At 32.1% G+C, this 24,327-nt stretch overlaps 5 protein-coding genes across 14 annotated transcripts in view; 3 read left to right on the top strand and 2 right to left on the bottom strand.

Moving 5' to 3' along the window:
- Positions 1-65: 65 nt before the first annotated feature.
- Positions 66-2,803, top strand: LOC128876615 (uncharacterized). The gene is made up of 6 exons (XM_054123116.1): positions 66-188; positions 279-556; positions 617-1,074; positions 1,170-1,381; positions 2,042-2,228; positions 2,340-2,803. Exons 1-6 carry the CDS (start codon positions 115-117, stop codon positions 2,799-2,801), a joined length of 1,671 nt encoding a protein of 556 aa, XP_053979091.1. The 5' UTR covers positions 66-114; the 3' UTR covers positions 2,802-2,803.
- A 1,087-nt stretch (positions 2,804-3,890) lies between these two features.
- LOC128876617 (protein RCC2 homolog) lies at positions 3,891-6,868 on the bottom strand. Its single transcript, XM_054123117.1, has 4 exons — positions 6,484-6,868; positions 5,483-5,723; positions 4,388-5,235; positions 3,891-4,304 (listed from the first exon to the last, which is right to left on the bottom strand). The coding sequence occupies exons 1-4, from the start codon at positions 6,682-6,684 to the stop codon at positions 4,134-4,136; spliced, it is 1,461 nt and encodes a 486-aa protein (XP_053979092.1). The 5' UTR covers positions 6,685-6,868; the 3' UTR covers positions 3,891-4,133.
- Positions 6,869-7,467: 599 nt separating this feature from the next.
- On the top strand, positions 7,468-10,533 carry LOC128876621 (AN1-type zinc finger protein 2A). 3 transcript variants are annotated; one of them, XM_054123131.1, is made up of 3 exons: positions 7,468-7,800; positions 8,676-8,999; positions 9,083-10,533. In XM_054123131.1, exons 2-3 carry the CDS (start codon positions 8,704-8,706, stop codon positions 9,417-9,419), a joined length of 633 nt encoding a protein of 210 aa, XP_053979106.1. In that variant the 5' UTR covers positions 7,468-7,800; positions 8,676-8,703; the 3' UTR covers positions 9,420-10,533. The 3 variants fall into 3 exon arrangements, with proteins under 3 accessions (XP_053979106.1, XP_053979107.1, XP_053979105.1); XM_054123132.1 differs by having other exon boundaries at positions 7,469-7,556; positions 8,688-8,999; XM_054123130.1 differs by having other exon boundaries at positions 7,470-7,800; positions 8,688-8,999.
- Positions 10,534-10,674: 141 nt separating this feature from the next.
- On the top strand, positions 10,675-14,031 carry LOC128876618 (L-allo-threonine aldolase). The gene is made up of 5 exons (XM_054123118.1): positions 10,675-11,420; positions 11,502-11,619; positions 12,657-12,740; positions 12,901-13,305; positions 13,458-14,031. Exons 1-5 carry the CDS (start codon positions 11,370-11,372, stop codon positions 13,937-13,939), a joined length of 1,140 nt encoding a protein of 379 aa, XP_053979093.1. The 5' UTR covers positions 10,675-11,369; the 3' UTR covers positions 13,940-14,031.
- Positions 14,032-14,700: 669 nt separating this feature from the next.
- The window catches only part of LOC128876612 (syntaxin-binding protein 5), a 42,463-nt gene continuing 32,836 nt past the window's right edge, over positions 14,701-24,327 (bottom strand). For 5 of the 8 annotated variants that reach the window (XM_054123109.1, XM_054123107.1, XM_054123112.1 and 2 more), the window contains 9 exons: positions 23,575-23,691; positions 23,349-23,468; positions 23,139-23,264; positions 22,451-22,660; positions 22,180-22,288; positions 19,563-19,646; positions 19,152-19,247; positions 18,599-18,723; positions 14,701-18,407 (listed from right to left, as the gene is read on the bottom strand). In XM_054123109.1, the coding sequence (XP_053979084.1) occupies positions 18,145-18,407; positions 18,599-18,723; positions 19,152-19,247; positions 19,563-19,646; positions 22,180-22,288; positions 22,451-22,660; positions 23,139-23,264; positions 23,349-23,468; positions 23,575-23,691 (1,250 nt within the window). In that variant the 3' untranslated portion in view covers positions 14,701-18,144. Of the gene's footprint in view, positions 18,408-18,598; positions 18,724-19,151; positions 19,248-19,562; positions 19,647-22,179; positions 22,289-22,450; positions 22,661-23,138; positions 23,265-23,348; positions 23,469-23,574; positions 23,699-24,327 lie in introns of all 8 variants that reach the window. The other 3 variants (XM_054123111.1, XM_054123104.1, XM_054123106.1) reach the window with 2 other exon arrangements.

Here is a 24,327-nt window from a genome sequence, read left to right on the forward strand (position 1 = left end):
GGCTGATTGCCGCTTTAACAAATCAAATTCAAACAATTGCCTGTTAAAACATTTGTTTTGGTATTTTTATTTAATTTTGAAAACTAATTTGACATGCATATATAACAATGTAATATGAAGCAATTTATGTCTGTTGATCAAAGCCGTGTATATAAGGAGGAAAACAACGATTATACAGAAAATTTAAGGTAAAATGTAATAGCGATTAACCGGAAGTATTTCTGCTAAATCTTGAATTGATTAACGGATCTTCTCTTTAAAATTTTTAATACTTGCAGAAAAGTCTCACCTACGTCTTTATCATGCATATCAACAGAAGAAGCATTAAGTAAAACGAAATTAAATATTGGTCTGACGGACAAAGGACTTCAATTGTATGGAACCTGGAACAGGACTAAATTATTAAAGCTAATCACACACAAACTCAAACAATGTATTCGTGATCAATTGAGTTCAAAAAGATTTTTTACCGATCCCACAAATAACAGGCGATTATGGATCACTATTCAGAGTGGATTATATAGTACATATGTCTTAAAAACTTTGCAAAAAAAAGGTGCTAATTTTTACTTATACAAAGTTAAACATTTTTTAGTTAATATATAACAATTTTTAGGTATGTCTGTACATACCATCATAAAAGCAATGAAACTTGGACTACTTAAACTTAATCGTTGCGAAGTATTCTATTTCAAAAGTTTCAATGTAGATCCATACATATTGCAATTCCAAGATATGTGGTCAAGAAAATTCAGTGACGAGCTTATCTCAAGTTTAAGATCTACAGGTTTAAGCGAATCAGAGTGTTGGTATATCATTGTACATGGAATAGAGTTACAAAATTCGCATATTCTTTGTCAGTTGATGTTAAGTGGCATCGACGTTCCTGGAATTATAAATTGGCAATCTCCTGTCAATCATGCCTCGCCAAAAATAATTAAATTTCTGAAACATATTGGAATAGAAGAAAGTATTATACAATTAGTAGAGCAGTATGGAATTGATGAAGAAACTGAGCAAATATTGATCGACATAGGATTTTATGAAATGGAAGAAAAGTGCTCAAATCTAGAGGTCTAAACATGATTTGAGTAATAAACAATTCAACAAACTCCTTTATTCTATATACTAATGTGTTTTTTATGTACAATATTATACTTGACATGCAGGAAATATTATGTGAATGTAGTTTTACTATGTTGGATTCAGATACCAATAGTTTAGAAATGATACAAAATATTTGTGAAGTAAATCATTCAAGAAGCATTACTACTCCCATTGATACACTAGATTATTTCCAACAATGCCCTTGTCTGTGTCACCTTGTAGCAGAAAAGAACACAGTAGAAGAATTGTCTGTACAAAGAAATGATTATTTGAGGTAAGTGATTACTGAACATCATTTGGCATTAAATATAAGAATTGGATATGTAGAAGGATGATACAGTAACAAGTACATAGAAATTGAATATGTTGTGGGATATATTCAGAAATTATATTATCATAACTATATTGTGATTACTTTATAATTATATAATTATAATGATTACAAGATGATTATAATATAAGCTAATTTCTGATTCCCCAACTCCGTAATTTCTTTTTTTTTTATTTATCTGTATGTATTTAAACTGAATTCATTACAATTATCCTATGTATGTGTACAGTTTAGTTTTAAGAAAAATGTAGTTGGAGATATGTACATTGCATTACTCGTTTAACCCTTTTTACTCTCCTAAATGATGATATCATTAACCTCATGATGCATTTCCAAAAATCGCCAACAGCGTTCTTCTTGAAACAGACTGTCTGTATCAGTTACCTTTATACTTGAAACTCTATATGGATTCTTTACAATCATTCAATTACGCAATTCATTGTAAACCAATTGCCGAAGAATTACTCAATCCTTCCATTTTGTCATAAACACTTATCCTTGATATCTCTATATCTTCTAGATGTTTCATTAATAGTTTTCCATATCACATTTAGTATAACCATATTTCTATTTCGTGTTTACCCTCGTCTTTTGTAATGATAGACAAAATATTATGGTGCCAGTGTCGTGGACAATGGCAAAGGTTCTAAATTATAAACCTTCGGATCCAATACATTATATGGCGTATCAACTATTACGTTGGAAAAACAATAATGTTACACAAAATAAAAAGGATACCATCCACAACATTATCGCATTAGCTACAACAGCAATGGATCGTAAACTTATCGTTAGCACTATTTATAATTGTCAATATTTAAAAAATAGTTCCGTTCTATAAAACTAATACAGTAGTTAATATTATACAATAGTATAAAACGTCTACCTATGTTTTAAATAGCTGAGGAGACTTTCAGAAGAAGAAAAACTACTTGAACGTCTGAACGATGAAGCTATTAAAAATACTCCCTGTACCATCTGCAAAGAATATCAGAAATTACATCGTATCAAACAAAGATGTTGGAAATGTTCGAAAAACCTGGCAAGAAAGTATGAAATTTGTAAATTTCCACAAATGTGTAACTCTTGTGAAATTGATGAAAAGCAATTGGAAAAATACGACATTTGCGAATTCTCACAAATGTGTAGTTCTTGTATAATCAATGAAATCGATAAAAATACACAAAGAAAATATGAAATTTGCCAATTTCCACGAACGTGTAGTTCTTGTAAAATCAATGAAGCTGAGAAAATTACGTCAAGAGAATATGAAATTTGCGAATTCCCACAAACGTGTACATCTTGTAAAATTAATAAAGTGGACAAAATTATGCCAAGAAAATATGAAAACTGCGAATTTTAAGAAACATGTAGCTATTCTAATGTCACTGTATCAAATGAAAACAACCACTATCTGTCGGCTACACATTTGGAGCGTGCTGATAAAGTATTAAAGTATTATTAAAATATAAATGTTCAAAACACTATTTAGTAAAAATTGCTTAAAAATGTATTTATTTTGTATTTCGCTTTGTACGCTTATCTCAAGTTTACTAAAACAGTATGTTGATGTTGTAACTACACAAAAGTAATGTATACAAAGGAATAAATATTCAACATTACAATGAAAGATACGTTTTACATACATCATGGCAGTGATTTTAATTGGAATTCTTAAATAATTCTTTAAAAAATAATGTAATTATAAATTTCAGTAATTTTTTAGTTACATTATTAGTTAATGCAAAATAAAATTATATATCAAATTTCGATTATATTTCCTACCAAAACATGGATAGCCTTAAATACAAATGCGTATACATGAGTTCTGATGATACATGGTGTTCAGACCACATTTATTACAATTAACAATGTACACTCTTCGCTAAGAATTTCTTTGTGTGAATTTAAAGCAATCCTTAGTTTAAAAGTATGATAAACAATGCTGGTTTCATGGAAGCATTGCCCATCGTAATATCAAAGGATATAATTGAAATTATTAGCATTAATGATATTCTCTATTTTTGTATAAAAAAACATTAACTATTTAAAGCATAAAAAACGGCTTAGTATTACATTAGCAATGTAACCACTGCTAACGTGTCATTGTATATAAAATATAAAAACGATTTCTGTAGAATTAATGATTCAGGTACTACTATAATGAATCAATGATACAAACTATTTGTGTATAGTAGATTGAAAAGTGAAACTAACATGTAAAGACATTACTCGATGAATTCTGTAATGATTTATTTCCAGCTTCCAGCACTCTTCTTCATACGTGTCAACTATTTTCATTCTGGACAAAGATACAGAGTATGTCAATAAAATAGTAACGTATCAAAATATATTTTTGCATCTATTTGTTTGGTCTATATCCTGAGCTACTAACAGAATGGGGTTTCCTATTATGATAAACTTTCCTTCGCACGTTAAGTAAAGACGGAAGTACATAGTAAAATAATAGTTAAGTCTGTATTTGTATGGACGTTTTTTACAGTCTATTAATAACTGCTCGCAGATCGTTTCATCTATGCTTTAAGTTATTGAAATAAGTTATCGTCACGTATAATGATGTATTTTCCGTTTATATAATCTGATCATAAAGTGTGGCAATGATTGTGATGAACACAGAAAAATTTGGTAGCACGCGAACGTGGAATTTGGTAGCTTTTTGTGCAAACCATGTAATTTAAACTGAATATACTTGAAGTTTGTTGATTTTAGTTTTCTCTTCTTCGGATTCATCTCGACAAATCATAAGTGTGTGAGAAATACCGCAGGTAATGGCAGTAATGTATAAACCTTCCAGTGCTTTCACTTCCATCGGAGTAGTCGAGGATTTACGCATTTCGCCAAAACCCTGAAATAATTAATTGAGATAAAAGAAATTTAACTCAAAAGTGTTTAAAGATTTATGTAAATCTTTTTTATGAAATTATGTACCAATTCGCCAAATGTCGGACTAGCACCCCAAGCAATAACCGACTCATCAGCTGCGACTACTACGCTAGTTTGAGAACAACCAACACATCTAATTTCCCAGCCAGACAAATCTTGAATTGGTTTTGGATACATATTGGCTTCTCCAGTACGTTTTGTTTGTCCAAACATTAAGGCTGTTCCATGGACATTAATGGCAATACTATAGGTACTACCACAATGCACGGCTCTAACACCACGATTAGGTGGTTCTAAAAACTTAATTAAACGAGGCACGAACTCATCTCGTTGCTCATTGTGACCCAGGCGGCCAATACCGCCAAATCCCCAAGAAAATGCACGATTTTTACTATCAATAGCGACGGTATGATAATGACCGCAACTGAAGTCTGTAATCTCCACACGATCCAAAGGTGTAAGATGGCCATCTTTTGATCTTTCAACGTAAAAAACGATTCTCTTAGGCACTTTTTCAAAATGAAACGCCATCTTTGCGTTTGTTATAAAATATTTTCCATCAGTGTTATGACCTAAGGCTCCATATTCTGGGCTTCCAAATGAGTGCAAGCCACCTTTTATATCTAGAATCATTGAAAATTCTGCACCACATCCTACTTTCACTATAGGTGGACCAGTATATTTAACTTTAGTAGCAGAAATAATGCACGCATCAGATTTTCCAACACCGCATTGGCCTAATTTATTGTCTCCGGCTGCGAAAACTATGCCACGACTTGTTAAAAATAAGGTGTGATTACGACCACAAGATGCTGCTATAACGGTATGTCCCTTCAGTGCTGTAACTTCGGTAGGTTCATCTCGACGTTTCATATCGCCAACACCCAACTGCCCTGTAAAAATTATTTCATAAAAATTTACGAAATCTTAATCTTTTCAGCGACGAAATTTGTACAGTGAAACAAAATTTCTTAATTTTTTAAGAAACATAACGAGTTATCTGGGTACTGAATTGATATTATATGGCCTAACAAATTTCTAAAGTTTCCAGTTTAATCAAAGTATATTTACTTACATCAGAATTCTTAATTCTATAGATATGTTTGACCTAGAGATATGTTTTACCTTTTATTCATTTACCTTTATCATTTCTACCAAAAGCAAGGCATCTATTATCCTCCGTAACAATAATACTATGAGAAGCTGCAGGACCAGAGGCAACCAATCTAACGCGTGCGCCATTCAGGTTTTTAAAAGTATGCGGTGTCCATAAACTGCGTCCCACATTAGCCTTAACTCCTTTTGGTGGAGCTTTGCGACCAGCCATTTCCCAATTTGTGAGACCACACATGAGTAGTGTTCCAGGTTTTCCCCACCCACCCTGTAATAAATATACATGACCTAATTCTTGAATGACATAATGTTTGGCTTAAATATTAATACTTGAGTAATTTGCCAATCTTAATAACCTCAAGTAACTTTCTTTACTAAAAACCTATTAACTGTTTTATTGTAACTATAATATTCTGACAATTTGCAATTTATACTGTGTTGTTTCATGACTTTATTTATAATGGAAAATAAAGTAATTAAGGTAGTCAATTATATTAAAATATCGACTCTTTAAAAATAAATTCATTCATCATCTATATTATTGCTATATGAATTAGTGAAATTACATATCCTGCTGAAAGGGTCTGCATGTTCTAGACTAGAATTATAACGCCAAGGTTTGGACAATGAAAAATTTGTTGTGCATCTGGTAGGTATGTTCGAATACATTTTACTTACTATATGCAAATTGAAAGTGTGTCCATTCAGAAGTTTGTTAAAGACTTTTGTTTTGTTTGAAAGTTATTTTATAGTAAACATAAATTAAATAAGTAAACTTTATACTTTCCCTAATTAGATTAAATGTTTTAAGACTAGATATACCTTGATTACTTTATTTTTCATCATAAGCAAAATTATAAAGCGACAAAAGGAAAATTGTAAAGTGTCCTAATATTACAGTTACTCACTGCAGTTGTGAAACTCTCATCAGCGTTGTAAATATCAAAACCGCGTCCTGGTCCTTTAGACCTCGATATACTTTCCAATATAAAACACAAAGTACGTAAAAGAGTTAAATGTAATATCACCTCAGGTGGTGGTAATTCTGGGATACTGGAGACATCGGTAAGATCATCTTCGACAGCGTCCTCACCCTCAGCATTCGAACCGGTCTCGGCGTCATCAACATCCGAATCATGCTCGCTAGAGATGTCTTCTTCATCGTATTCGACCTTTCTCGATTTTGTACGGTTCTTGTTGTTCGTCGGATTTTTCCGTTTAGTCGACATATCGGTAGATTTCGTTTATTTAAAACTTATTAACGATTCAAAATCGGTTTTGTGGGACGCAGGTACAATGACATTTATCGTTGTAATGGCGCTGAGATCTGTAGTCTGTAGTGTACCGTTCGACAAATGGACAACAAAAATGCAGCCACCTGGCGCTCAAAAATCATAATAAAACCATGCTCCAGGGATAAGCACAATGCAAACTCAAGTTTATGATTGTAAATCGCCAACGCATTCCGTGTTCCGTTCCTTCTGAATTTGGAGAACGTAGAAATTGAACCACAATTTTCTGAGACCGCGCCAAAAATGAAATCTGTATAATAAATCGTACATAATATTAAATCAACTAACCCACTTGCTCGGAATTTAAATTTTTTGTTATGATAACATAAACAAAACGATATTTCATTATGAATTATATTAAAAAGAAAAACGTTTTCAATTGCATAATGTTTCATGAAAGCACTAGAATGAAAACTTTATAAACAATCAAATGAAGATAGCAAACGTACTTTTATTGTTTATAAAGTTTCAAGGCCGAACTTGCAAAATCAGGCCTTGGAGCCGCATCCGCCAAAGTGTAACGAATATATTAAAACCAGAATTATTAGAAAATATTGCTTCTTTGCTTCAATATCCTGGAAAAAAGTCATGCTAGCCTAATCGCTCTGTCCTCGTCTCTCCTGCAATTGTTGTATCGCCCTCTCTGTCCTTGTCCCGGAGTTTCCTACTTTTTCCGCAACTGTCGCTGAAGTCAACTCGGAGTTTGGCTCTGGCTCCTGCGCAGTGCGCACCCTTAACCTCTGCTGCAACGTCATGCTTAATTCGCATTTATGTCGTTGACGTGTTATTCCGTCCGTTTCATACTGTCGGTTAGTATATATTCCTGTTAAATCTGAAACATTCGTCATTCGTAGTACTTCGATTGAAGTTTATTATCATCTTTCAATTTGGCAACGTTGAAGAAGAAATTGTTTTTGTGATGCACGTATAAAAATTCATAAAAACAATAGGAGAGCGTATTATTGAAAGTGATATTCTTTTTATTTTTTATGTGAAATGTTAATTGTAATACACCAAAGATATTCTTAAAAATTTGGTTCAACGTAATTTTAGGTATGTATTTGTTTAAAATTATATTTAAATATATATTTCGGAAATTTTCCAAATATTTAAAATTTTTATTTTTATTTTCTTGTTATACATTTTCCTGTGCTCTATTTGTCTTGATTGAACTGAATTCTTTACGTTTATCTTCTTAATTGTAGTACTTTTCGATAATTTTGTTATTTCAATTGTTATGAAGTGTGTGGAATGTTGGAGGTTATAATTTACAAATGTAGATCGTCATCGTATACGAACTTGATCTGATGCAAGATGTACTGGTTTTTTTATAATACTCTTGAATATTCGGAGACACTGAATAAAGTATACATTTCTTAAGAAAAAATCTACACGAAATGTGTAACGTATAAAATAAGGTTGGGGTATACAAATTTGCATGTGTTAATGTTTGTAATAAACAATCGTTTTAGGTGTAACAATTTTCAATACTATTAGAAATGTTTGATTGTTCCAAAGAGTGTTACTTTGAATTATTGTATTAAAAGTTTAAATAAAGTTAATATTATAATTTGTTACTATAAGCGTAATTCTTAATTACAGTCATGTGATCCCAGAAATCATACTATTTTGTTTTCCTTAATTCTCTGTAAGCTATTTAACTCCAAAGAGTTGTATTTCTTAGTACTCTTTTAAATTTTTGTCAAAATATGTCATTTTCAAATGTGTGTATACCATATGAACACTTCCTATGATGAAATATATTTTATGCTGCGTACATATTATTTAGTTTCCATTGTACAATAAGTTCTTTCAATATTTGAATAAATAACATTTTCTTTCTGTACAATATTTTTGAATAGATATACAAGAATATGATGCAAGTATATAAATGAGAGTATTGTTGAGAAATACAAAATATGATGTAGTTTCTATTTTAGATTCTTCTCTTCAAACATGGAATTCCCAAATTTAGGCGAGCATTGTTCAGAAAACAGTTGCAATCGATTGGACTTTTTACCATTGAAATGTGATGCGTGCTCTGAAATTTTTTGTACAGAACACATATCATATATCAACCATAGTTGCCCAAGTGCTTATAAAAAAGATGCTCGAGTTCCAGTGTGCCCACTTTGTGATACACCAATACCTATAAAACGTGGTGATTCTCCAGATATTGCAGTTGGACAGCACATTGACAGAGAATGTCAATCAGATTTAAGAAAATCTAGCCAAAAAATTTTTTCAAATAGGTATATACATATATTTAATGATACTGTTTGGAAATAAACATGCTTTTTAGTAAGTAATAAGTTATACAATTTTCATTTTTTAGATGTTCATCGAAAGGTTGCAAAATCAAAGAAATAGTTCAAGTGCATTGCTCTGATTGCGGTGAGAACTTCTGTTTGAAGCACAGACATCCAACAGATCATGCATGTATAGGTCATGAGGAAGCCATTCGAAGGAAGAGACTTGATACTTTAAAAAATAATGTACAAATGAATAGAAGAAATGGTGAAATCATGAAAAGTTACCAAGGTAGTATGAATGAAGATGAAGCTCTTGCGAGAGCTCTTCAGGCTTCCATGTTGGATGAAGATGTAGCGGCTAGGCGAAGAACACTCGAGACTGTGCCTTCCGGAAACAGAGATAGGTGTAGACTCTCTTAAATTTGTCCCATTTGTACAATTTTTCTAAATCCTTAAGGTACATTGTCAAACTGCACAAGTATAAACAAATTGTTACTTCTTCAAAAGATTCTAATTTTTTTTATTCGCGATAACGAATACATTAAAAATGTAACTCATTCTCAGAATGAAGTTGACTGCTCAAGGTTGTCAAGAGGTTATTTACTCCCTCTTATGTCATTTTATTTTACATTCCTTCACGTAACTGTTTAATCGCATGATTCTTAACTCTTGAATAGAAATAATTTTAAAGTAGGATTCGTATTTCTGGTGTTATTCATAACAGGAAAAATGTACTTGAGTTGATTTTGTCCTGACAACTTCAGCTTTCCACTTCACTATTTTACAGAAAACTTATTCGTGTGAATTTTGGAAAACTTCAGTAAGTAATTGTAAAAGTTTCTTAAACTACATTTCATACTGAAGAGTAAAATTAGATTAATACATACCATACATGTCATAAAATAAATACTATGACTTCCAATGAAACCTTATAGTTTTATTAGAATTATTTAATGTTATAAATAAACCAATTTAATTAGTTCTGCAATTTTTATACTTTACTATATGTGTACTGAAACATTTCGTCGCACTTTGTTGCATTGTAAATATTTTCAGTCGAAATGTTAATAATATTATACATTATTTCGCGTGTATATAAACTATAAGAATTATACTTGTTGCACAAAATGTATAGTACAAAATTGTTTGTGGAACTTATGTTACGCGATATCTACATTGTAAACAATTGTAAAAAGAAGATTAATTTAATGATATTAGTAATCTTATCTGTTAAATTTGTGTAAAACTTTTAAATTATATCAAAGGGACATCCTCAATAGATAAGAATGTATTATGATAGTAGATACAGCTTATTGTTAATTTTTATCGAAACGTATATTTGTTTCGTTATGTGACACAATCGATTTTTAGATGCTTAGAAACTTTTATGAAATAATATGTATTATATTTCTCAACTTATTTATTTTTCACCTCAAACATAATTCTATCTGTATTGTTAAGATTAATATAACTATAAATGCAATGTTAATGTTAATTGACAATGAAATAGAAATAAATTTGTATATTTATCGAATACGTATACTATTATTATAAATGAGGTATTGGATAGATATTACCATTAATGCATGCTCTGCTAACAAATTGAAGGAATACTTTATACTTTCCGAGAAAATAACGAAGTTTGAAGTTTTACAATTTAGTGAAAAATAGTTTAAAATAAGTACAGAACATATGTCCCCATAATGGTATTTTAAGTTAACTTAAAAGTTTTAAGTAAATTGGCCTTGGAAATGAAGAGTTTATCAAGAAGACAAATAGATTAAACAATCGCTCTTCATATTGTAGATGGAACAAAGCTCCAAATTTATTAAATCCTCTTGCAAAAGTGATTTCTTGATATTGGCTGTCTCACGAACGTCTTCAAAGAATTATTGTTTTTCATACTTGTAAATTTTATTTTGGCAAGAAATGGTTGAATAAAGATCTGAAACTTCGAAACGCAATCAAAATCAATGTCTTTGAATTAATGAAACATTTATAATGCATATTAAATATTAATAACGAATTAAAAACGTTAGCGTATGTGCCATTTTTTAAATTTGGTTAGTGTCGGTTATAATTTGGAAATACAGGAACGCAAACATCAAAGGTTCCAACAAGAGTTTCCCCTCTGTAAAATTACTCTGTGATAAAACGATTGACACTATGTACTATATCTAATCTCTGATAACCTATTTTAATGTCGTAATGAAACGTGATACAACGTCATCATAGAGCATAGTTAGAAAATTAGTGTATGATTTGTGCACCGTGATTATTCATTATTGTAAACTTATTTTGTATCAACAATTCCCGTTACTTGAATATATGTTTTGTACTTGAAATAGTGTGCGATTTTGTACTGGAAATATGTATTACGAAGAGAGAAGTTCTTTGAACGTGATTTGTAATGATAATAATGTAAAACTGTTTACCGAAATTTGTTTGACCATTAATATTTTATCAATAGCATTTAAATATATTTAGGTAATATTTTTGCAGGCAGTAGTCATTGATCTTCGAAGTGATACTCTTACAAAACCAACCAAAAGGATGAGGGAAGCAATGTTTAATGCTGAAGTTGGTGATGATGTTTATGGAGAAGATTCAACTGTTAAAAGTAGATTAATACATATAAACATTCAAGACAATTATACAATACAAAAGTTCATATTTATATTAAGTTGGTATACATGATATGTTGTTTTTCTAAAGTTTGAAGTTTATGCAGTTTAATTGCACCATTTGGCTATAGATCATTGTTACAATTGTAATCCAACCATGCCTGGGAAGCATGTTAAATTTTAGAAAAGGGCACTTTAATTACTGATACATGAAATGGTATCAATATTTGAGTTATGGAACATAGTAGTTAATTCCACAGTCCGTAGTTGATCCTCAGTAATCATTGGTACTTCATGAAGTTATTCTATGATACTTGTATGCAAGGTATTGAAGATTGGAAAGTCTTGATTTAGTCTTAGTTGTATCCAAGGACAATGAACGAGGACGTGAGAATTTACCACTGTGGGTAATACCCTTCCCACTCACTATTCGAGATGCTTGATTAATGCAAGTACCTACCCTTAAAATGCCAAGCTATCCGAATATCAAGTTTCCATCTCTTTCCGAATCCGATGTCGTGAATAGGGGTGTCCATTCGAAAAAATCGAGTTGACCTTGGAATGACCTCTAAAATTAATCTCGAAGTAAAGCTCAAATCACTTCATGGTCCCTTTTGATCTCTACAACCTTTACCCAAGTCATCTCTTATGACCACCTACTGGTACCGAAGATTCCACGATGTCAACTCTTTTGACCTCAGATTAACCTCTAGAGGTCACAGCCAACCTTGAGAAGAAGACTATATCTCAAATTTCCCCCTCTTCCCGAATTTGACCTCAATGATGAGGGTTTCCATTTGAAAAATGAAAGTTGATCTTCGAATGACCTTCAAGACCATGACTAAGGTCAAATTTGAAGTTACGGAAAAATAAATTTTTTTTAAACCTTAAAAGTGGTGTCGAGTCAGTGTTTACCAATAATGCATAGATCCCGAGATAAGGGGTGGGTCCGTTACTTTTTGAAAGTCCTGTATATACTACATAATAAGCTCATAAATTGTTTATAATCTGTCCTGAAATCATTAATTTTTAGAGTTGGAAGAAAAAGCAGCAGAAATGGTTGGAATGGAAGATGCAATATTTGTATGTTCTGGAACTATGGGAAATTTAATTGCTAGTAAGTATAGCAATGAATTCATAATAAATTAAATCGGAATTAAAATTTGTTTGTAATTTAAATTGAAGATTTCATCAATCAATAATATTTGTTGCATTAACATGTACCATTTAAGGAAATTGTTGTTCAAGTTGTTCAATGAAAAAATATTATATTATAGTAATGAATCACTGCGACGTGAGAGGCAGCGAGGCATACTGCGGTGACTCTGCCCATTGTTTATTACACGAACAATGTGGTGCTTCTCAAATCGCAGGTGTAAACCTTCGTCCATTGCGGAATAATTCTGATGGGACATTTGACCTTTGTGAACTTGAATCTCTACTTCGAAAAGACAGACATCACGAGCCAATTTCTAAATTGGTTCTCGTGGAAAACACAATAGATGGAAAAATTGTTCCACAAAGTTGGATCATAGAATTAGTAACTTTTTGTAAGAAACATAATTTGAAGTTGCATATGGATGGAGCACGATTGTGGAATGCATCTGTAGGATCTGGAAAATCTGCTAAACAAATCGTTTCAGGCTTTGATTCTGTGACTTTTTGTCTTAGCAAGGGTTTAGGTACATTTTTTTCTTCAAGGTTCTTTATACATCTTCATGTGGTCTTAGAATAATTTCAACTTTCTTCAATACAATGTTTAAATTAATAGAGAAGCACAGTTATCTGTTATTATTAACGAATTTTTAAAGAAAAAAAATTGTTTGCTATTCAGGTGCCCCTATAGGATCCCTTCTTTGTGGAAGCAAGGAATTTGTTGCTAAAGCAAGAAGAGTGAGGAAAGTGCTAGGTGGTGGTATGCGACAAGTTGGTATTCTTGGCGCAGCCGGACTTGTAGCTCTTGAAGACACGATTCCAATTTTGAAAGATGATCACAGAAGAGCTTTGCATTTTGCCTCTTCCATAAATGATATTCAGTCGACGATATTTACAGTCGATTTAAAAACCGTACAAACAAACATGGTTTTTGTACGCGTTGATCCCGACCTTGTTTCTGCAACAAATTTTGCTAATCGCTTACGAAATGTTTGTGATGACAATGACGATGACAAGATTATTGTGAAATGTTTGGCTCTAAACGAGTCATTTGTTAGGTTCGTGTTCTTTCATGAGATTACGGATAATCAATTAATGCTGGCTATCCGAAAGGTTAAATATGTTATTGCAAAATTAGACTCTAGGATTTCATTGCCATGATGTAGTCTGTATGCTTTAGTAGTTTTTAAGGGAGCCTGCCACTTCAGTGAAAAAAAGAATGAAATAAAAATGAAAATATTCCTATGATAAAATTGATTATTCTTACTTATCAACATGTATCCTTTTATAGGCATCGAGAACAATTCGTTATCATAAATCTACGAAATATAAATTATCTAAAACTCACATTAAAATCTATTAGTTTCAAAAATACAAACTAGTCGCTTGAAATTTGCGAAGTAAAATTTAAAGGAATGAAAAAAATGTTTTTTTTTTTTAACGAGAAAAAACTTTAGAAACATATTTTTAAATAGGTCAGTTTTCAGATTTATTTTCGCGGATTTTTCGCAGGTCTTATTATCAGTGGTATTTATGACTTCCGAAAGGTCGCCGCGTCTGGTATCATCGTGTTGCCAACAATCTCGGTCAGTTTTCGATTCTTTTATTAATCTTATACTTTAGTTGTCTCTCTCAATGTAAATTCTAGAAATACCAGCTTTGGTTCAAACTCATTTATTAATCGGAGCCAAGATACAGTCTGTCTTCGAGGCAGTACTTTTACAATAACATAGTATTATATCTCTTGAAAAATAAGAACTGTACTAGATTAGTAATGGTATAAATTGAGAGTATTAGATATTTTGCTCTATCTAAGGACAAAATTTCATTTACAATATTAGATTTACATATTCAGGCCACTGCGTCGAAATAGGATAGACACAATAAACAATGAACATTTCATACAAAGAACCTAGCAAGTGGTAGAGGTAGCTACAGTTCGTTTGAACATACAGGAAGCAATATATTTGTTATAAAACGATTCTATACGTTCACGCTGAAAATAAATCTCTTCGAATATCTATAACATTACAATATTTGTGAAAACAAGTGTAGAAACTCTCGAAGTAATATTGCTTTACCGAAATAAGTATCAATTGTTCTGTGTCGCGGTAAGAATTTTTAAGTTGTACAGTTGATACTATCTGAAATTTCCGGTTGTAAACTTTGTTCTTTGGATAAATACACCAATCACCAGCATTGCAGCTGGCTTCTTCAGAGGTCAAATGACATACTGTTATTGGCGTGCATTATGTAACTTGGGACACTTTAAAAGGTACTTATACTCATGTCACAGTTCTTTGACTATCACTCACCGAGCTTATAGCATGGGCCACAAGTTATCAATAGAAGTTGATATGATTGTTCAGTTGACCAATTAGTAGGTTATAATTTCAACTATACCTAGAATATCTAGAATAATCATGACAACTTTTATTATTAATCAGAAAACCGTGCCATGAGCTCGGTGATTGGTAGTTAAGGAACCGTGACTTAAAATTACCCAAATTTCACGACGCACGCCAATGTCAGTATGGCATTTGACCTTTTGAGGAAGCTAGCTGAAAGGCTGGCTAAACGTAGGAGTATTTTATCCAAAGCATACGGCTTACTTCCGGAAGCCTCGGTTACTATCAACCATGAAGAACCGGGACATGAAAGCCTCATTATCTTAAGTTATATAGTTATTTGATAATCGAAAAAATCTAGCCTTGCAGAAAATCCATATTGCGGATATAAATAATTAACAGATATTACAAGTTTTTATAACATAACGAACGTAGATCAAGGTTAAATAGGAATTCCGATTAATACTTATCTTTGTTTGTTTGTTATATTATTCCTTTTTCATTTCAAATCGTGTTTTATTATAATAAATTATATTCAAACACATTTCAACCTGTTTGCTGACATAAATAATTCAAAATTATCTAAACAGTAGTTTTTATACAACAAGTGTTAGAATATGTTATATTATCAAACACTTAGATAATAACGTATTTTGCTGTTCTTTGTCTGCAACTATCGTACATTTACTATTCTATTGTTAGAGCAATAAACAACTTTTTCATTTTCACAAAAGTCCCGAGACAAATATTTTTATTTCTGTTATGTATTGGCTCCTCCCTTTTGCTTATTGGTTATTAACACGCTTCTATGCTTATTTTAATGTAACCATCGTTTAATATTTTTTGCTTTTTTTTTATCATGTCAGAAAACCCCGCATATAAAGTTTCTGAGTTTTGAAGACCATTTACAAGGGAAATTCTCCAAGTGTAAGTCTGGTTTTTTAATTGTTGGCAATGGTGGAGCGTGAAATACCGAAGTCAATAATTATGGTTTGGTGAGCAGATTGTTAGTACTTTGCGAGATATTTAGAAAGAAAGTAAATTTGTATTTTAGATTACAGTACACTGTAGTTTCGTATTGTATTCTCACTTGAAAGTTGTGTTTTAGCAGATAAGTGATCGTCAACACTTTAATATTAAATATTTCAGAAACTATTAACTCTCCGCCCACTGAACTGTAATAAATGACTTCGGTAGTTCTTGCTCCATCGCTGTGTAAATCCCAGTTAAGAAGTCGGACTTACACTTGAAGAACTCGCTTGCGAGTAAGACGATAAAAGACATCGTCAAAAAAGTTGTTGTTTAAGTAAAACGAATAATGAAAGTGTAGAATCACATGTTGGTTTTCTTATGCAATTATCTCGAGATTCTGAAATTAAAATAGCTTTTCGACCATGTTTCAATATATCGAGAACGGTAAATATATTTACTGACAATAATTATAGCGGCGTTTAAATGTATACGAAGAAAACTATACCTGTGTATATTGTCCAAGGAAAATGATACTCAGAAGCAAAAAGGAATTGCAATTGTTTGCGGGGCAAATTATAATATAGTTTTATGTAGGTGATTAGTACCATTAACATCAACTATAGAGTTATTGCTATGGAAGCAGTACGGTAATTCAGGGTCTCAATAAATTCAAGTGAACTTATTAGATATATTGTCTTTCCATAATCTAATCTACATATAATTTTAAAAATTATAGTAGTACTTCTTTATTCCGATCGATATATATATATATATGTATATGTATATGTATATGTATATATATATATATATGTATAGATATATATATATATCATAAATTCAAATGAATTCATCATTGACGCTGAAGTAGCGCAACTTACAACACGTTATTATACAAACTGCTCTTTTTTTGATGTATAATATTTCCTACTGCACTTGTTATTTTATATACATAGCATATCTAGCGATAACTACAATTAATAACAACTAATATATGTTTTATCAACGATGTGACGGTACGGTAGGATTATATATTGGAATATAAGTCCAGATGGTCCAGCATCGTGGATAAATTATATATTTTACTGCCTTCAACGTTCATTCACTGTGCTATTATCCCAATCGATTAATTTTTTTTTTGGTTATTACGTAATTAATTAAATACGTTTATCAATACGTTATTAATTAATTACGTCAAAATGCATTCACAATAAACGTCTCCACATCATCAACTTCGCTCTGTAATTTTGGTTTGTATCGTTCGAACAATGTTTGCCCTTGTACGTGCTTTAATTATTATATTCTTCTTTTTTAACTAAGTACAAATGAAGACAAAGTATCATTCTGCTTCAGCATTTCTGTGTTACAGAGTATCCGAATATATTTACCAGAGTCGTAGATTAGAACGCGAATTGTCACATAGTCATATCTATTGACTCGCACGTAGTAGAATCATTTTCTTATTCTTGCGTAAATACTTACTTCTTAAACCTTATGTTATTATATCCACTAATAATTTATTTAATTTTAATCGCAGCCATCCCACTTTCCTTCCGTTTTATCTGCTCAGTTGGTTTATACGTAACGTATATACCATATATTTACTCGGTCTATATGTATGTATATAGATTATTAATCATTCTGAGAGATCGCGCATGTGTATATATATATGTATGTGTATATATATATATACTTAATCTTATTTGTGTTTATACGTGTATATGACTTTTCCTATATTCTTCGCTGAAAAATGTGCGTGTGTATTACCTGGTTGTACAAGTATCGCATGAATATGTTTCCTTTATATCTTTCGACCCTCCTCCCAGCCATCTTTCTTACCAACGCATACACATATTTCACTCTTTTGTTCCGTGTAATATGTTTCCGGTGTGTGCGTACAAAGTTCACAATATGTTCAATTTTTCGATTTCATCCTATTTTTTTCTTTTTTGGTTTTTAGTACGACAGAACTCATACATGACATGTGAACGCTAAATTATCATATAATCGTACGCAGATCCAAATTTGGATACAACTCGAGCTATATTCTCATAGCTGGTACCATTTCTTGTCTTTGTACTTGAGCATCAATCCGTGAGCAGACTGAGAGAAACCTTCCGCTTCCGTCATCATGCGCGCTGTCCGTTCCTCCAGTTGTGACAGCTTCTCACCACGCTCCATAACCATTTGATGGGCCATCGCCACTTCTCCTGTGGCGGTTGTCACGCGTTCTCGAAGAGCCTCCGTACCAGCGTTCGGTCCTGGTATATGTTTTGCAACCGTACGAGAAGCTCGCCCACTAGACTCACCGACTGAAAGTAGCAGTATCCGAAGTTAAGGTAGATAAATCTTTAGTTAATCTCTTTCAGTCAAGAAATGAAATCATGGTTTGCATCAAATCTACTTCAATTCTCGCACTCTCTCACAGTAACTATTAATAAATGCTTTATGGACTTACGAATATATGTATATTAATACTTGCAAACCAATTTGTTAAACTTACATAACTCTTCTCTGTCCAGACTTCGTGATCCTCCGCCGAAGAGGCCCTTGAAGAAACTTTCTTTAGGTGGTTCAGGCATATCATGACCAATGAATAAGTCTCCCATCATTTCAGTTAATTCCGCACTGAAAACATAAAATTTGAAATGAAGATTTTGTTACGTTTCATTCGTACAACAATATCAATATTCATTATTAGTATATTTGGCATGGTATGCATACATATAATTGAAGGATTTTACCCTATGATACATAAGTATTTGTCATATAAACGTTAAATTAACAATTTTAACAGAAAACTAGAATTATAAAATACTTAAGAATACTTAATAATAAATTATTTTATTTTCTTATTAATCCTGTGATTCCTGTTTCTATTATAAACCTGTAAAAAGTTTACGATTACTATTTGCGCATATTAATAAGATTAACTGTACATAAAATTATTCATTATTATATTGTTACAATGTCAGTGTTACCATAAGGTAAATATCATGCACAACTTGTTAAGTTTGTGGTTAAATTTGATAAATCGTATAAGTGAAAGATCGTACCAAAATTGGCTGGATACGGAAAACTTTTGAATCTCAGTGGGCGATGAGAGGTATAGACCGTGGCCTCTATTGCTGAAGCCGAGGGTTTTTGCAATTCTGTAAAAAATATGGGAAAATGTTGTTAAAATGTTTACTTGTTTTTATATTTTGCATCGAACATGTAAATATACCGGATCGTAATTTTCGAAAGGTAAAATATGTACGCTTATGTACACAGTTAAGAAGCATTATTAGATACTATAAAAATCTAAGCAAATGCTCAAATGATGTCTAAACAAGTATCGTGAAGTAATAAAGGAGCGTAAGAATGAAAATATGCATTAGAAAGAAATTAAATGTATAGAGCACGCAAGGCATTGCATATTGTATAAGATACATATTATGAAAGGTGTATTGTTATAGACCACTTACTGATCGGTATCGCCATTAACAAAGAGTTGATGACCCCATATGGACAACATGGGGTCTACAATGCCATGTTTTGTAGTCTGAAAACTGTTAGAGATTACAGAGACAGGAGAAAAGTGAGCGTTAAGCGTACACGAATAAAAAGAGAATGTGTTAGCTTGCATAATTATCATTAACCCTTAAAGCATCGATATTTTCTCGATGTTCAGAACTATCTAGAAATGATATTCCAGTGAAATGTATGATTTTAGTTTTTCCAAGTATGTAGATAATGCAATGAGAGTGATATCTATAAATGTTGGTTGTATATCTATCGTTGTTGGATTAGTCAGCATCAAGTACAGAGACATTACAGAAATATTCAGATTTGGGTTAACAACATTATGAATCAAGATTTCACATGGTAACGTACTTAAATAGGAAACACGTCGTTGATACATTTTCAGAATGCCTATAATTGTCGTTCTACTGATAATATTTAAGCACCAATAAGACTAGTTTAAGTAATAATGCCGAAGGCTCTGTTCAAAAGTTGTGAAATACAACAGTAATTACGATCAAGTTGAATGTTTAAAAGAAACTGCGAACACATTTTATTGTAATAGAAGTCAACGTCTTGAATTCAATATCGATACACAATATGCCACAAAATGCAGTCATATGTTATGAAATATGAAATATTCTACATTATACTATACAATTCGTGTACACTATAATGTAGAATATGCTAATGTGATACATAGAATTTTAGTGTGTAATGACCGTGACTTTTAATATTTTTGTTTGTAATTGCGTGCGAACATAAACACACGGTACACGTATCCTTTGCTGGCTAACTACATTATTTCGGTATCTTTTTCTCTGTATATGAAGACGTACATCTAACAATAAGAAACAGACATTTAGACATGTGACCCTATTTTGATTAAGAGACAGTAAGTCTAGAAAGAGAACAAATGTTAAAGGCTAGTTTTTTCGATCATGTTACTACTCTAATAACATGAGTTCATCAGACTTCACTAGGAAGTTGGTGTCCTCAGGGGCTGTAGTTACGTTTTAATGTAACTACAGTACGGGTTTAGCGATCCCGAGGTACCCGAGCTATAGGGGGGCCAGTGGGCCCCAACAGACATAAAAGAATGTAAAAAGTTAAGGAATAATGTAAAAGCATTGCAATGTAAAAGTCTAGGATTGATGTAAAACATTGTAAATGTGATATGAAAGAAAACGCATATGTTCAAGACTGGACCAATAGGTACAACAACCAAATTGCAAGATTATGTGCCCAATAAACTACGTGAAAAGTTTGAAGGAGGTTGGAGACGCAATTTCAAGCTTAAAGCGTGGCAAATGCCCTGAACTTGACGCGTAGAGATCAAAGTAGGGAAAATGACACATCCTGGGATGTATGCCAATAATTTAAGAAGGCAGGAAGAAATCGCCATGGGAGACCGTCATAATAAACAAGATTCTCGGTTAGAACAAGTATTCTCATCCGAAGCAACAATGAGGGTTGAGATACTTGTCCTTCAAGTGTGACAATTGAGATGTTCATCAACGACAGGAAGATCCATCTTTCATTACTAAATTTCTTTACATTAGTAAAAAAGAAGTTTATGACAATTTTTTCACCATTTAATAACTGAACACAGTTACAGTTACAGCTACACCTCAAACGTAATTTCCCCATTCATGATTTCCATTTTATTTTAATGCGCAGAGTCGTTATATAAAATATTGGACTTTGACAAAAAAATGAGTTAAATTTTATAAAAATACTTACAGTGCTTGGAACTACTACATTCATAATAACAAAGTGTTCGTTTGTCGCTTTCGAAATAAAACTTCGTTTACTGTATCAGCGTATCATAACACGTGCTAATATACATATAAAAACGAGCACAATCAACATGTTAGAATAAAACTGTGCGTTTAGTGCAAACAGTATGAGGCATAAGAAAATAGCTACATAATTACACATATATCAAAGACCGAGTAAGCCATGATTTGTAAAGAACTAAGTACTTTACTTCACTTATAAATGTATAAACTACCAGCATGAAATAATTCCTTTTGCGAAAAGACGAATATTCGCATGTACTTTATATTTGTTTTCTAGTAAACAAAATGCAGAAAATACGGAAATAACTTTACAGAATATTTTTAAATATTTCTGGCTGCGGTACCGCGTAGCGTTAATTTTAGTTTTGGTTAAACTCTACTCTTTGAAAAGTAGTAAAAATAACGCTTGCTTGTATTAAACAGTGGTATTGATATGAATTCTTAAAGGAACAATGACGTTGTTAAGATCGTTGAAATTTCTTATACAGAAAATCATATCTCGAACGATATTAAGGACTTTCGTTTAAAGTTTCCAAATGTAGTGTACGTTAAAATCGTAATTATACATTACACTTTGAAGGCAGTCAATTGAAAGTATTAGTTAAAGAAGGAACCACATTTAGTAAAGAATGAGCTTTACGCTACTTTCAGCAATGTGTAGAATGTTGCAGTATTGTAATAGCATATGGTGCATTACTATACCGTGTGCAAGTATAATTATTATATATCATCGATAACTGCTATGAAGCTAAATTAATGAGATACGTGTTCTTCTTACCTCAAATCTATAAGAGGTAAGAAATCGACGTCTATTAGTGGCCTCAGGCTTGGTAGACTGTACGTAGCTATATGTCCATTTGAAACGTAGCACACGAGGCAAACATTGTCTGTAAAAAGTATTCCTTTTGTATTAACTGCAAAATTACGCGGTAATACGTGTTAGACGTATTTAGAAATATTTTTATTAAACAATATGAGGATCGCAGTTATGGTGAACACTGAGTTGTAAGTGTAAAAGACTAATGCAAAGTAGAGAGGAAGACACGTACCTTTTATAGAAGTAATCTCTGATTTGATGACAATATGAGTTTCAGCTAGTTGTTGCCTGTATAGACAATTCTGCGATGGTAACGCTAAAACCCTCGCCTGCTTTTCAGATGTTAATACAACAAATTGACGATCTTCGAATCCGTCTCCGGTAGTTACTTGCGTGTTCAACGAAGGAGACATCCGACTATTTGTACATTTACCTTGGCTCTCTTTAACAAGAAACAACGCAATGTTATAATTTTATTTTGTTCACAACATTTTCAATACAACGTGTCTGACATTGTTAATCGTTTGATAGTAGAATAAATATATTATTGGATATGTTAGGCATGATTTCATAGAACTAGATAACAAAATTAATAAAAATAGTTGAGCACAAGAGATTCGGTGGTAAATATCTATAATAAATTGAAAAAGAAAAACAGAAATAATAGTACAGGGAAAAAGTCTTTTCAGACATTAGTATGAGGATTAATGATCCACAATGTAGATATATCGTCTATTCTAATTATGTCATAATTATATTAGCTTCTCGAGGGGCGAATTCTAAATGGATTTCTGTTTGCACCAATTTAATACAACCAAAGCAATCTTTAACAGTAAATCGATTTTAATATAATTTTGATATAAAAGCAAACGTACGTTAATATCCCTCAAGAAGTTAATGAAGCAAGCGTCAGAACTTACTATTTCGATCTTTGCCCTCCACAGTCTCATCTTTCCAGGATTCGTAAGAGCATGGAATAAGGGCACCGTTACAATCTAAGAAGGACATCAATATAATAGAGCCCTTTAATTTAAAAGTAGATCCATCTGCGGGAAAATAAAATGCGTCTCGTATTAAAAACTTACGATACAATTCTGTTAATCGCATTATTAATCAGGATAACGACTCACTGCATGAAGAAACAACAACCGGTTGAACGTGTCGTTCTCCACGAACAGGTGTATTAAAAATCACCGTTTGTATAGATCCTAATGATGTACCGATCCACAGTGTTGGTACGGGACTGGTATCTTAAGAAATTAAAAAAAAAAAAAACAGTTTTGATAACAGTACTTTTCCTAGAAAGTAATCTCTTTGAACTCGACGAATGATTAGATAGAAAATATTGGAACATACCACTTTTTCTCGTGTAGGAATCTGCGAATGTAAGGCAGCTGATGGTTTCTGTGGTGATGTTCTCAAGCGACGACATACTCGAGCTTCTTGATCGTTGAAACGAACTGTCATATTTGTCTACCCGACCAGCAATCCCAAAAATAAATGGAAAATTAAATATTGAACACCCAATAATCTCCTACAAGTTACGACGAGCATGCAACGTTTATGACAGTATACGTCTCTGACATTGTAGCGTTTTTTTTTGTTTGTTTGTTTGTTTTTTTTTTTTTTTAAATTACAAATCAACGAGGATCGCTTAGAGAGTCGGTCAGAGTGTGAAAGAAAAATCAACAGTGTTTCAAGTAACGATAGCAATGTCAAGAAGAACAATAATCACAACAACAACAACAACAATAATAATAATAACAGTGACAGCAACAACAACAACTATCACGACTAGTATTTCTCTTGACAGGATAGTTCACAGAATAACATCTTTCATTCAATTCAACATTCATCAAGTCGATCAGATGTATCTATTCTGTTATAGAATCGGTTAGAACGCCACATAACAAAAATAATGTTGTAATTAAATTGAAGAAGTCAGTCAATCTTAAGCAAATATATCACAGGCACTATGCCCCATACTTGTTCGGTTGTATTGCTATAAGCAAAATTAATTACAGCACTCATACATTGTCAGTGAGATCAATCCTAATTTTTATCTGAAATTATAAGATACGTGGGGAAGTTTGGTATCGATTGAAGTTT

Source organism: Hylaeus volcanicus, chromosome 5, assembly GCF_026283585.1.
Source record: "Hylaeus volcanicus isolate JK05 chromosome 5, UHH_iyHylVolc1.0_haploid, whole genome shotgun sequence".
Classification (NCBI taxonomy): domain Eukaryota; kingdom Metazoa; phylum Arthropoda; class Insecta; order Hymenoptera; family Colletidae; genus Hylaeus; species Hylaeus volcanicus.

Bases quoted from the DNA above. Each gene is read 5' to 3' on its own strand.
- LOC128876621 (XM_054123131.1), top strand. From the start codon at position 8,704: ATGGAATTCCCAAATTTAGGCGAGCATTGTTCAGAAAACAGTTGCAAT. The intron at 9,000-9,082 runs GTATATACATAT...TTCATTTTTTAG, and splicing joins CAAAAAATTTTTTCAAATAG to ATGTTCATCGAAAGGTTGCA.
- LOC128876617 (XM_054123117.1), bottom strand. From the start codon at position 6,684: ATGTCGACTAAACGGAAAAATCCGACGAACAACAAGAACCGTACAAAA. The intron at 5,236-5,482 runs GTAAATGAATAA...TAATTTTTACAG, and splicing joins TTTTGGTAGAAATGATAAAG to GGCAGTTGGGTGTTGGCGAT. The intron at 4,305-4,387 runs GTACATAATTTC...TAATTATTTCAG, and splicing joins GTCCGACATTTGGCGAATTG to GGTTTTGGCGAAATGCGTAA.
- LOC128876618 (XM_054123118.1), top strand. From the start codon at position 11,370: ATGTATTACGAAGAGAGAAGTTCTTTGAACGTGATTTGTAATGATAAT. The intron at 11,421-11,501 runs GTAAAACTGTTT...ATATTTTTGCAG, and splicing joins TGATTTGTAATGATAATAAT to GCAGTAGTCATTGATCTTCG. The intron at 13,306-13,457 runs GTACATTTTTTT...TTTGCTATTCAG, and splicing joins TTGTCTTAGCAAGGGTTTAG to GTGCCCCTATAGGATCCCTT.
- LOC128876615 (XM_054123116.1), top strand. From the start codon at position 115: ATGAAGCAATTTATGTCTGTTGATCAAAGCCGTGTATATAAGGAGGAA. The intron at 1,075-1,169 runs GTCTAAACATGA...CTTGACATGCAG, and splicing joins AAAAGTGCTCAAATCTAGAG to GAAATATTATGTGAATGTAG. The intron at 2,229-2,339 runs GTTAGCACTATT...TGTTTTAAATAG, and splicing joins CAATGGATCGTAAACTTATC to CTGAGGAGACTTTCAGAAGA.